This window comes from Acanthochromis polyacanthus, chromosome 17 (genome assembly GCF_021347895.1).
Source record: "Acanthochromis polyacanthus isolate Apoly-LR-REF ecotype Palm Island chromosome 17, KAUST_Apoly_ChrSc, whole genome shotgun sequence".
Classification (NCBI taxonomy): domain Eukaryota; kingdom Metazoa; phylum Chordata; class Actinopteri; family Pomacentridae; genus Acanthochromis; species Acanthochromis polyacanthus.
In genome coordinates this window covers 14,715,295-14,728,510 of record NC_067129.1, presented here as the reverse complement: position 1 = coordinate 14,728,510, position 13,216 = coordinate 14,715,295, and the positions used below count along the sequence as shown (strand labels likewise).

Sequence of the window (13,216 nt, the reverse complement as noted above, 5' to 3'; positions counted from 1 at the left end):
AACTGTTAAGTAATGGCTTTATTTTGGAATAAATATACTGAAGTCAAAGACAATTACAAATGCCTGTGTAAAAAAAAAAGGTTAAAAAAAGTATTTACATTTTTTTTTTTTTTGCACAGAGCTGAGTAAATGTATACATAGTATACAGTACAGCCCATGTAGGTCACTGGTGTCTTTTGCTGTACAAAGTGCAAAAGCTGATAAAAAAACAAACGTAAAACTAAAATAATAATCCAACTACAGGATTAACCCTTTAGCTGGATGTTGGACTGGTCAACATGGCCCCTTAAAATAAAGCAAGAACGTAATGGATTACAGGATTTCATCGACTCTGTAGAAAACAGCAGCTTGGCTCAGGCTGAGGGGGCCGCTGACGAGGAGATCCAGGAAAACACATTCCCTCTCCGCCTTATCGTTTCATTGATAATAAATTATCGGGGGTAGCTGTGCCAGACAGGCGTTATTTAAAAGGCTCCATGAGTGGCTGAACGCTGTGAACTGAGAGGACAATTGTGAAGGTCAGACCAAGGAAACGATCAAAGATGTTGAACACAGGAGGCAGGAATTGATTCCAGTTTCAATCACTGCACATGTATGTGTGTGAAATCAGGCTTAGAAAATGTTGCAGGTAAATTCTTCCTGGTTTAGAAGGAGAAATGCTGCCTGCTTGTTATCATAAAGCATGTTAAAAAAAATGACACTGTAGCTCTTACAGAAAGTTTTCCAGCTGTTAACCAGTCGGTTAAAAAAACACTGGGATCAGCAAAACAGTGCAGCAGCAGAAACGTGCAAATTATGAGATCTGTTTCATTTCAAAATATCAAAAGGGTAAAAGATCCCAAAAGATGCCCAATAAAGCACAAAAACCTCTTTTGCATGATGTATTGGAGCACATGGATGTTACATTTTAGTCCAGTTCTATTTATCCATGTCGGTCCTGGTGCATTTGCTATTTGAAAAATGACTGGAGTTAGTTTTTGGGCTACTAAGTAAGCTTCTCAGATCTATTCGCAGACTCAACTAAAACTTTAAAGCCTGCACTGTTAAAATATTACGACATAAATTGGTTCCAGATTCATAAGGTAAACTCGATTGATTGCTTGCAAATGGGCATTCTGTATCTGCTGACACTACAAGGGATTCAACTACATTTTATTTGACCTTCTATTATGTTATTGTGCCATCAGACTTACACCTGGATAATGTCTTTTGAAGTCAAAGTAATGGCAGTGAAAAATATCTTCCAGCATTCATCCTCCGGCTTTAACTCTACTGCCAATATTCTTGATGTTTTTCCAAACGAATGTCTGTCATCCTCTAACAGTCCAGTGATGCAGACGGAAAAATCTACATCTGACAGACATGGTGTGAAATGTGCAGGTGGATTAATTCAGTCCATTTTAAAACATGAAAAACATTTGTAGTCTATAGGTTTTAGTCACTAGCAGGGCCTTAGGTTACAGAAGTCCAGCTCCTGTGGTTTACGAAGGCCAGTGCAGTGATCTCTTGGGAGAAGGTGCCCAGTTTGGGTTTTGCAGTGCAGCGGTCGTCTCTTGAAGCCCTTCCCACAGGTTCTGGAGCAGGGCGACCACTGCCCAAGAAACCACTCAGGACATGGGTCTCCACACACCCTGGTGGCTGCGGGTCTTTGTGAAGAACCACAGTCCATCCCCGGCTTCCCGTCTGGTGTCAGACACTGCACCATCCTCCTCTGGATCCCACGGCCGCAGGACACTGAGCATGTGTCCCAGGCGTTGGATATCCATTTTCCTATAGCAGAATCCTCCTTGCTGTAAGACCTCTTCAGGATGTCTCTTTCATTCTCCTTGATGCCATCCTCAGCCAGGACACTGTTGTGTGAGTGACCCTCCTTCTTTGGAGCCTTGTCCTCCTTGGTCTGACGGGCGAGGTAGAAGGAGTAGCGGATTCGAGGAGGTGTCATCTTTCCCGCACACAGCACCTCCACAGTCAGGGCTTCTCCCAAAGGCTTCACAGCCAGCAGCGTCTCTGAGAGTCCAGATGTACCGCTGTAGCGCAGCAGGCTACTTTTTACAGTGATGTCCCTCTCTCCAGCTGACACTACGTAGTTCCCATTGAGCAGGTAATGGCCCTCACTGTTCTTCACCGCCAAATAGTTGTCATCACTCATCAATCCCTTGTAGCCTCGCTGTCTGATGTCTACATTGGCTGCACCCACTGGCAACATGACAACGAAGTTGTAGCCATGCCTGCATGCCAAAACATTTTACAGTCAGTGGGGGTTTATACAAGTGGAGAGAAGATGATAAAGCTATCATATTTCAGTAAGAATGGAATAAAAGAATAGTGTCAGAAATACTGGCTACGATGTGGTGGGTTTTACCAGAGATATTATAAGAAAAAGACTCATCATTTAAGAATCCTGAATAGAAATTCATGGGAGAATTTTGCCAAAGATAGTATTGGTTTGACATATGTGTTACACTCCCTCAAAAAGCCAATCATCTGCTTTCTTACAACTGAAGCTGGAAACATAATGCCAATTGTACCGACACCAACACAGTGTAGTGAAACTGTGTGCATGCGCAAACTGCAGGGCAACTTTTGAAAGCGTAAACTGACAAAGTTACCACACTTGTATCAGATTTAACTGCTAATTCTATACATGCAGTTTTCATGTCCTGATGGCCTTTGAAACTGCAGTTCAGCCTCTCTCCATTCATTTAGATAGAAGTCTGGTATTGTCAGCCTAAAATAATTGTTCAGCTGTGCTACTAACATGGTTACCAAGTGGTGAGACTCGCCTATTAGGGTTTTAGTTTTACTCACACAGGCTTTGTGAAGAGTCCTGACACCTTCTTGCAGCCCTTGTTGTCACCTCCACAGATTCCACACTTATCAAACTTCTTGGCGGAGCCAATTTTGCCATCACAGCCAGCCTTAATGCACTTCCCTTGGACGCACACTCCTGTGGAGTCTGGTGAGCATGGAGTCCCATCAACAACCTAAAGTATTTAAAAAAAAACTTTGAGGTCAGCTTCATTCATCATATATGCCTTGCTCATGAAAAATCTTAAATCAGAGGAAGCAAACATAACACATCATGTAACACACTTTGCAGCATATTCCACAACGGAAGCTCTACTCTAATATAATATAATATTTTGGGTTTTTTTACGTGCTATATTTATTTATTTGAAGTCAACATACATTTTGAAAATATCCCTCACGAACATAAATAGCACTGAACACACAGATACTAGGATGATGTAAGACACTCTATACTCTGTGGAGACCAGCTCCTCTGTCTGTCTGCAAACCTGACTGCTAAGTTTACTTAATGTTGATGTTAACACCAAAAAAACAGGCATTCTTTCATCCTTTACATGAATGTAATACCTTAGAGAAAGGACATCAAATAAACCAAACTCAAGCTCATGTTTTGAAGTAAACTGTACAAAGATTTGAACTAATTTGTGTTTCAAAGTCATGGAGTGAAAATACACAGCTGCTCTGTGATTCAGAGCTCCGTGTCCCCTGAGTGCTCCTATCTACTCCTCCTCAGTCTGCATGATGAAGTGAAGTGTGAACTCCATCTCACTGCTGTGCAAGCTCACTCCACACCCTGCTATCTGAAAGTGATAAACTGCCCTCCTCCTCTCCTTCATTCTTTGCTTCACTCTTTGCACTGAGACCAAGAACAGCTGGCTGGTAAATATTCATCTTCTACGAGGACTCGTTGCTATCTTGACCTCTCAAGATAATATATCTCAACCTAACCCTACTGCAATCGCACTTTTGTCTAATCCCCAATCTGATTAATTAAAGCTTTCTTCAGGGAGAGAAAAGTACACTTGCTGTTTACCTTGGGTGCCAAGACATAGAAGTAGCCGGTGCCATTCGCTCTGCAGATGAGTTTACACTTGTCTTCAGGGACCACTCCAGAGTACTTTGGCACCCACACCACAGAGTGACCAATACGGTTACTGTTGAAACTGTGGCCGCTGGTCTCACACTGCTCCTCACGGTAAGTCTTGCCTGTGCAGGGAGGAGAGAGGGAACAGAAGGTAAGAAGGGAATGCTCGAGGGTTGAAAATGCCATAGCTGTCTGTTTTGAGTGACTCATACCTGTGTCAGGACAGCGGTTCAGGTTGCAGGAGCGGTATTTGACCCGAACCCCTTGGCAGTATTTACCCCCATTTGATGGAACTGGGTTGTTACACTCCCTTTTAGATAACTGGACGCCGCCTCCACAAGTGCGAGAGCAGGAACCGAACAGACCCCACTTTCCCCAGCGGCCGTCCACCTGGAAATACAAAAAAATACAGAAACCGTCATCAATCACATGGTAGCCGAGGTGTGTGACATGAAGTGATATGAAGAACCAGATGTTAGTCTTACCTTGTCATTTTGGACCTGTTTGTCAGAACAGACCCCTCGGTCACAGACCTGTCCATCCCCACAGTGGGTGCCATCTGCCCAGGGGAAGTGTCGAGTCATACACACCAAGTGGCCACTGGACTTTCCAGTGCACCACAAGCGGCTGCATGGAGGTTGCATGAAGGGGCATGGCTTGGAGCCTTCTCCAAAGGCGAGCTCACACTGCCGATCGAGGCTGTAGGAAGCTCCAGGCAGCACGTCAGGAAGGACTAGTGGCTTCTGAGGCTGATCAAGCAAACATTCCCCTAAAAGAAGAAGACAAAGTCAGCAACACTGAAGTAAAACCAGCTGTCTTCTCTGGTTTTGTGACTTCTCTTTACCGGTTAAGAACAGTCACACCCATTTATTAAAGATGTTCCATGTAAAATTCCACTGAAATATTCATATACACACAAAAAACATGAAAAACAATGCAATCTTTATTTATGCTTAAATATTTATACTATCCTTTTGTGTGTGTTGTGGGTGGGATTGTGGGTTGGCTACGGTAAGCAGCCTTTGCCCTTGTGATTTGGGCTCTTTGAAATGAAATCACAGCTTGATGCAGTGTATGCCACATACCACACACAGACACACACACACACACAAACACACATCCCAGATACAGCCATCCCCACCCCAGCCCATCCTCAAAATCTGCCCCAAAACCCACAAGCTCATCCTCTTTTGTTTCATCCCAACCTTCTTGCGTGACTTAGAGGGATAAAGTTATACAAGAATAATGATAAACATTTTATTTTGAGCCTGAAATAGTATGCAGCTAGTAAGCACTGCAAGAGTCAAAGACACAGACTCCATTTAACACACAAACATACAGAACATTTCCAGGAACCGGGTAATAATAGGAAGAGTTTGACGAGTAGGTGCTGAATGGAAACATGAATGATCAGTGGATGAAAAGGTTCCCAGGAGAAGGATTTTCTCCCTCAGAAACACACACAGTTTTTCACTCTTGTGGGGACTTTTCACATCCAAAAGAAGTCATGTGCATTGGGAAAACCTGGATTCCCAGACTTTGAGCTGTTTATTATACCATTTGTGTTGCGGTGGATTCACAACAAATAATAAGGCAGTGAGTGAATGAGCTGTAACTGGTGGCAGATTTGTTTCCTCCCATTTCACCACACATTTGGCAGAAGAAACATAGTGATTAACTGCTGATAGCATGATGCTCTATAAACAAGCCAGTCTACACCGCCTGGGCAAAACCTCACCTCTTCCTTCCTATTCTCTCTCTAAAGAGCAATCATGGAAAACAATAGCTGGTCTGTGTGTGTGTGCGTGTAGATGAATTGACTGGTTGCAAATCATGTGCCCCACTCCCACTTCTTTTTGAAGTTGAGATTTATGACAGGAGAAGCCAGGATACAAGATTTGAACATACAAATCACTTCCTGTCAAGTCAGAAAATGTTTTCATGCTTCCCTCTGAACTAGATTGTGTTATTTTGCTCTCGGACTCTAAAATACACAGACAGAAGCAAAAAGGTTAGTCTATTTGGAGTAAACCTGCATGGGAAACAGTGGGCAGATACACCTCGCAGTCCAAACCACTGTGGCGACTCTCCCCAGAACGAGCCCTGTAATTTGGGACAGATGTGGGGCAGTTTTAAAATAAAAGTTGAGCATTGCTCCAAGGCCAAGTCCTGTGGTCTGTCCTGTTTGGCAAACAATCTGCATCCAAATGAATGAATTTCTTTGAGTATTCTGGTATGAGTGTGCCACTGCAGGAGGTTCAGCAGATGTCAGATTTGAAAGCACAGATGAGCAGTTAAATTAAACAAATCTGACAAATGATTTTAGTTATAATAAGACTTGAGGGGATGCTTTTCGACAACGGTACTATTGAAGTCATTTCCTAATGCACTGACAAACATAATAGACAAGTTTCTAATTGCAGTATGTGACCAGCACAATGAGGATGTGCATCCACTACTCTTTGATAACGGTGTCTTCAGTGTTGCTTCAGAAGCCTTCAAAGACACTGTGCGACTGAAACTCTGAGTTCAGGAGTCATAAAACTCACCATGCCCACTGTCCAGAAACTCAGTGATTATGGCGGCGCTGCAGGGGGACCATGGGCTGGTGCGGTTGATCTGAATAAGTGTGGGAGACATCATGTGGTTGTCCTGTAGTTTCCCGAACACGTCCTCACAGGCCTTCACATTGTCGTGTGGCATGTTGAACACGTGTCCTGTCAAGAAGGATTGAGACGTCTGGCATGATTTTTTTTTCTCTGAGATTATGCACAGGCATGAATGAAGGATGGTGCTGAGTGGGCGTACCCAGCTCATGAGCAGTGGTAAAGGCTGAAGGCAGGCCATCGTCTTCGATCACAGAGCAGCTCCTCTTGGGGTCGCACATGGTGCCCACATCTGCCATGCCAAGAGTGTCACAGGTGGAGGCTCCACACAGGTCCTACACAGAACACATTTACAACAGTACATTTTAGATGACTAGAATTAAAGTAAAACCCAGTGTGTTAAACCTGGAATTAGTGTTTTTGGCTACTTGGGACAGGTGGAAATCCGTTCTAAATACAACACTGATATATGATATTTTATGTTGAGTTGGAAACCTTGATAGCAAACAGCTGCCTCTTTGCACAACTAGCAGCTATGGGGAAACATTATCATTTATGTGGAGTTTCTAGTTGTCTGTTGAAAGCCAGACTCCTCTTCTGTCTATTTTAGTTCTATTTTGGTCTGAATATCTGTGTTTTGAGCCACTACATACACATGTTCACCAGTCAGTTGCTATCTGTGTGTTTGCTGTTAGGAGCTGAGAAACAAATGGGTCTTTAAGACCTTTTCACTAAAAACAGCCACCTGCTGCAACAGTAAAATAGTGGCCTGAACAGCTAAACAACATGAAATTCTGTAAAACTGAAAGAAATTGCAAGTATTGATGACAATTCTCTGTATGTTCATCACTATGATGGCCCCCGACACATTGTCAGACTATTTTGATATCGTCATCTGATACATTGTTAATATCAAAACGTATAGAAGGCCACATCAAAGAATAAATTGAAGTATATTAGAAGTTAATGATAATTATGGTTCGGATTCAAGCACAATTTCAATGCATTATTATAACATTGTACTCATTGTAAAGCAAAGTTTAATGGGGAAAGAAATTTGGTATTTATATAGTTTAAATACCAACCAAACCATCTTAGGTAACAGTTTTGCTGGATTAATTAAACAACTCCTTTTGGAGATAGAAATATTACAGAGAAAATATTCCCTCGCCGCAAAAGGAGCCTGGGTCATAATTTTATCAACGGTTTCTGTTTTCTCTGAAAATTTGAGTCTGAAACCATTCTGCAACTTTTCCGGTGTCGTGCCCTGTCTGACTTTTTGTAGTGATGTCACTTTGTTCCCAGACCTCAGCAACTAACTTGTCTGAGGATGGTGTCATTATTCCAATAGAAACAATGTCCAATTTCTGCAATAAAGATTATTAAATTATCCTCAGTGTTGTCATTACAGTTAGATTTGTTTTCTACAGTTTGGGAAAAGATTTACTAGCATTCAGCAATGCTTTCCACCACCCAGTTTTTAAATCTTTTTAGTGGGCAGCAGTGTTTAGAGCACACCTTCTTCTATGAGGTAATGTAACTGTCCCCAACCATAACATTTCCATGCCAGAGCAGAGTTTCCAGATGACCTATTTCTCTACCACAGGGTTTTAAAACCAATCTTAGTGACTATCCATTTGGAGCTGAACCTCCTAATCACAGGAAAACTTAGACAGTAACCACTGCAAAGAACCACCCATCTGCTTCGACCCTAAACAGCACTGTCTCTACATACCCCAAAAACACAGAAAACCAGTGGCGGTCAATTATTACAGATAAAGAACAGCTCTGGTTTAATGTCGCACAGCCCCTTCGATCCTCTGCTGCGCTGAATGTAATCATAAAACACAGTGCCAAGTGAAGACCTCGAGTGCTATGACAAATCATTCCTAGAATAAACCACAAAACCACAATTGTTGGCCGGTGCAAATCTAGTCCAGATGTGCTCATGTGAGCAGACGACATCTGAATGTTTGGGCCATTTGAGTATAAAATAAGACCTGCAAGATGAACGGAGGAGAGAAAACAGCCGTGTCAATGAGTTTGTTCTTTGCCATGACCTACTTCCCACATCTGTCATCTATCTCTGCATTTTTTGTGTTTCTGCAATTATAAAACAATAGTTACCTCAGCAAAGAAATATTTCCATTTTATTTTCTGTTCAGATTTCCATGCCTCAACTCCTGTCTAGCCTACTACCTTCTCTGCTTTGGGTGCAATATTCAAGAGCTATTTTAAAAAGTATTGCTCAGTGTTTTTTGTCTGATGAAGCAGTATCACAGACAGGGTTTATGACATCCCAACATACTTGGGTGAGCTCCCTTCTTTCTCAGCCCATTATCTATCATGTAAAGAAAAGCAAACAAGCTGTGAGCTACAGTACAGCAACCTCCTGTCTCCAGGGGGAAACACACATTTGAACAGATTTATGGTTAATCTTTTGGCTGCTCTCATCCAATAAACAGTCTGTGTAACTTAATGAACTGAGTAAACTTGCAACATTCTTTACACAACAATCATGCTGACTGTAGAGTTTAAAAGACAACCACAGTTGCCTCTGGTCAACACTGAGTTGGTCTTCATAAAACCTGCAAAATTACTCTGTGGGCTGTTAAACAGCAGACAATGGATGTGCCTAAATGCCTACTGAAAGCCAGGATAGTGAGAAAAAAAACTCACTAAGCTGACTTTTGAGTCATGAAGTTTGAGTCATGAATCCACAGAAGATGGGCTGTTGTCTGACTTTTTGACCTTTGTTGGTTTGCTGAGCAGAATGAGCCATGATTAGTAGACATGTGTGCAGCACAGACTGTGTTTAAAGATGGACAAACCCTCCGTAACATCAACCAGAGGTTTCCTAAAGCAAGGTTTTGAAACTCCTCCTAACTCTTGGCTAATTAAAAAATGAACAAAGAGGCGGAGCATGAGGGGAGCTGAGGTGGGCCATGCCCTGTCTTGTCATGGCAACTGTCTGTCGCTCAAAGTAAAAATATAACTTTAAGCCTCGATACCATTTAAATGGCTGAGTTATACATAGAATCACCCCCATTTAGCCATAGAGAGCAAAACAGTTGTTGTACTAGTATGTAAATATGTTTATTTCTTCTGTAAAGTTGGGTATTTGAACATGGACATTATGGGGATTGACTTGTTTTTGGATCAGGCCTCAAGTGTACATTTGAGGAACTGCAGTTTGTGGCACTTCCACCTCGGCTTAATTTTTCACCCATGGGTGTTGCTGCTTGATGTGAAGAGACACTGTTTGCTATTTGAAGCTCAAATGTTAAATATTCTTGCAGTAACTTGAGGGGACTTTGTCTGTATACACAGAAAAGACATAAATGACAAAAAAAATTTGGTAAAGAAATAATTTCATCAGTCAGTCCTGGCAGTTTTACATACAATTTCGTGTTCCTATTAGCTCATATTGTGCTGGAGCACTTTGTGCTAAAACTGTCGACAGCTTGGATATTTTGCACATGATGTTAGAGAGGCCAAAACAATTTTGCAGATTGCTTTATGATGTTAGAGATCACTCTTGTGGATTCAAAATTAGCCCTGCGACAGACTGGCGACCTGTCCAGGGTGTCCCCTGCCTTCGCCCGAGTCAGCTGAGATAGGCTCCAGCACCCCCCGCGACCCTAGTGAGGATGAAGTGGTGTATAGAGAATGGATTGATGGATGGATTCAAAATTATGGGAAGTAAAAGGCCCTTACAGGCTGTTATGCTGTAAGTTATCAATGTTGCTAAACAGAAGCTTTGTTTAAAGGATGGTGTTATATGAAGTGCTGAGGCTTTGCTTAAACATTTCCATTTTTTTGTTTGTTGTATACTCTGACTGCTGCTTTGTACTTTCACACAGTGACAGTATTTACCCAGTAACAGACATTCTGTGTATCTTGAATAAGAATTAAAGCCACTGACAAGAAATTTTCTTTCAACTAAATGCAGCTTTTCTCGAAATACAGAACTTGTTACAGTTAGTCAGACCTCTGATTAAAGCAGATTAGGTCACTCTTTTGGTGCAATATGTTAAGTGAAACAGTAACAGAGTCCCTTCACTCCTCTTTTCTTGCTTTATATAGCAGATTACATCCTCATGACTCACTGTAAGCAGGTCCAGTACAGTCGAATGAGGTGATCCAAACTGGCTGCAGAACGTATAACATCATCTTTGCATGTGAAGCAGAGACCTGGTAAGACTCTAGATGGTGTATTTGAAATACGTTTTTGGAAGATAACGACCATCTTAGAGGTCAGTACGGCTTACAGCACAAAGGATGAATGATAGAGGAAGTGTGTGACAGGGTGAGGAATGTGCTGTAAAGACACAACTGTGCAGGCAGACTGCAGCTGTGCAGCGCTGACCCTCTGGAGCAGCTTGTTTCAGACTTGGAGTAAGCAGGTGGGGCGAAAACATGGAGGGATGTGACTCTGACATACATAGAAGCCCACCACCACCACACCCCTCCGCATCCCTCCACCTCTCTCTTAAGGGGCTAGCTTAATGAGGAGCAGGCAAGGACGTGGGTTGGGCTGGATAACCCACAGACAGAGGAGAATGACTGAGAGAAACAAGACAGTTCTGACTAGTGCATCCCCGGAGGCTGTGACGGTCATTATATTTGGTAAAGCTGCAGGTATAACAATATTCTTTTGATGTTAGTGACACTGGCCCGAGGTAACATTGCTGATGACGCTTTAAATCTGGTGGACGAGGGTTTGAGTTTACACTCTTTGCAGACTGGAAAAGCACCCAAACAATAACTTTCTCAGTGAACATGAATCTGCTGGGCGGATTTGTCAACTTTAAGGTTTTCAAACAATGAAATGAAAGCCCATTCATCACACTGACCAGTGGACATAAGCAGTGACTTCATCTCTGACCCTGTGTCAAATATTTAGGAGTGCAGAGAGGAATCAGAGGTGGATTCCAAGTCCATAAAACTACTCTCCAAGGATCCATGAAGAGCAATCAAGCCTTGAGCTCAAGTAATTTCCTTTGTGACCCAACCCCAGTGTCAAAGCTGTGATGCTATTGGTGGACTGAGTTCCTGCTGCCTGAGTTCACCAGAGGTGGAGAGTTGTGTTTTTAGAGCGAACCAATTAACTGACAACGGGAGTTTTTTTGAGGGGAAGCCTTAAATATAAAGTCTGCAGAATCGCGTCCTGTCAAATACTTGCGAAAACGTGACTATAAATGTTATATTTTAATCCTCACTATCATGGTTTTCTTCATATGTGACTTATTAAGCTGATAAAATGTATTCGCAAATAAAAAAAAGCACTACATTTTTACGCGTGGCTGTGTGTAATTACGCGTCTGAAAATAGTGCATCTCCTCTGCTGTTACTCCAAACTCTGTTATATAAACGCCAATAACGTTCATTTTTACCTGTCTGGTGAAAAGAATTGCCGTGTCCCAGTAGTCTGGATGCTTGTCGTTGTTTTTGTTCATCTTTTTCTGCCAAGTGCAAAAGTTTCGCAGCGTCATGGCTGCGTTCCCGGACACCTTTGGTCCTTTGTCCTCCTCGGATATAATCACAATCTTCACAACTGTGATGCTGATGGAGTTGAGGATGCTGGGATGCTTGTAGAGCCTCGCTGCGACGGACATCAGTGTCAAGAGGTAGTGTTTCAGGTCATCTCCATGGAACTGCGCCATGGACTCGTCCGCCACCACGAGCGTCTCCACGTATCTGGGGACCGAGGCGAACCTTTTGGCTCTCCCCATCCTCTTCAGCATCGTTTCGGTCACGTTGTTGTAGTCTGTCAGATGCTTGTATTTCTCCAACGATTGCGCAACCTGGACACTAATGTCACTGTCCACTGCGCACCTAGAGGTTGAACTGAGCTTCAGGTTGTTGCTGGTTCTGCGCCGGATGATGTGCGCACTCTCTGCGCTTCTGGTGTCATTTTGTACCGGGTTGATGAAATATTCCCAACCTTGGAAGCCGAATGCACCTTGTAAACCCTTGCAGAGGCTCAAAGCAGCATAAGAATACCGGTCACCGTTCACATATCCGGAGTAGAAACACCGGCTCAAGTCAGTGGTGACATCGGTGTTGGGGAGCCACAGTGCGTCTTGGTTAGAAATGGAAGGGGCAATGAAATTAGAGTCTTGGTGCAGATCGATCACTAATTCCTGCTGGAACGCTCGTATTTTTATGACACAATTTCCACTAAGGATTTCCACGTCGTTGTCAAAATCCCTCCTGTCATCGTTATCCAACCTAACCGGGAAGCAAAGTTCACTTTCCATGCAACGGACCAGCTGTAGGAGAGAGACCAGAAAGCAGAGGAGAGAAGTTGTTCTGATAAACATGACGATATTTGCATTCAGCAAAGAATGCAATGACAAGCAGAGAAAACAAAACGATTGTGAATCTGCAAGCTCAGTGGAAGCCGTGCGAGCCACAGATCAGGGTGAGGAGCATAATCCAGAAGCGCAGAACTCTAAAACAATGCAGGTCGTACAAGTCCACTCAGAGAAAACTCCTCCTGGCATGACCCATTCCCATCCTCCACCTGAGTGTGCTGAGTCGACTGCTGCCTTCTGCGGACTTTATGCATTTTGGTCATGTGTAAAAATATGGAAACACAATCTTCCTTTGCGGGGGGGGGGGGGGGGGGGGGGACGACGACTGTGGAGCTGCTCATTGGATGCGCCTTTCAGCTCAAAACTTTCTCTGCCTCCACTTGAAGCTGAGCAAA

General features: G+C 43.0%; 1 protein-coding gene across 1 annotated transcript; it reads right to left on the bottom strand.

The window, feature by feature from the left end:
• Window positions 1-13,120, bottom strand: LOC110947455 (A disintegrin and metalloproteinase with thrombospondin motifs 15-like). The gene is made up of 8 exons (XM_022188857.2): window positions 11,898-13,120; window positions 6,704-6,836; window positions 6,445-6,612; window positions 4,381-4,664; window positions 4,108-4,285; window positions 3,845-4,017; window positions 2,809-2,984; window positions 1-2,228 (listed from the first exon to the last, which is right to left on the bottom strand). Exons 1-8 carry the CDS (start codon window positions 12,825-12,827, stop codon window positions 1,442-1,444), a joined length of 2,829 nt encoding a protein of 942 aa, XP_022044549.1. The 5' UTR covers window positions 12,828-13,120; the 3' UTR covers window positions 1-1,441.
• Between the last annotated feature and the right edge of the window lie 96 nt (window positions 13,121-13,216).

What these genes read in the sequence shown, in the direction of transcription:
- LOC110947455 (XM_022188857.2), bottom strand. Translation starts at nt 12,827, where the DNA reads ATGTTTATCAGAACAACTTCTCTCCTCTGCTTTCTGGTCTCTCTCCTA. An exon ending in CAATTCTTTTCACCAGACAG is followed by an intron (nt 6,837 to 11,897) that starts GTAAAAATGAAC and finishes TGTTCTGTGTAG; the next exon opens with GACCTGTGTGGAGCCTCCAC. An exon ending in GGACTCTTCACAAAGCCTGT is followed by an intron (nt 2,229 to 2,808) that starts GTGAGTAAAACT and finishes TTTGGCATGCAG; the next exon opens with GCATGGCTACAACTTCGTTG.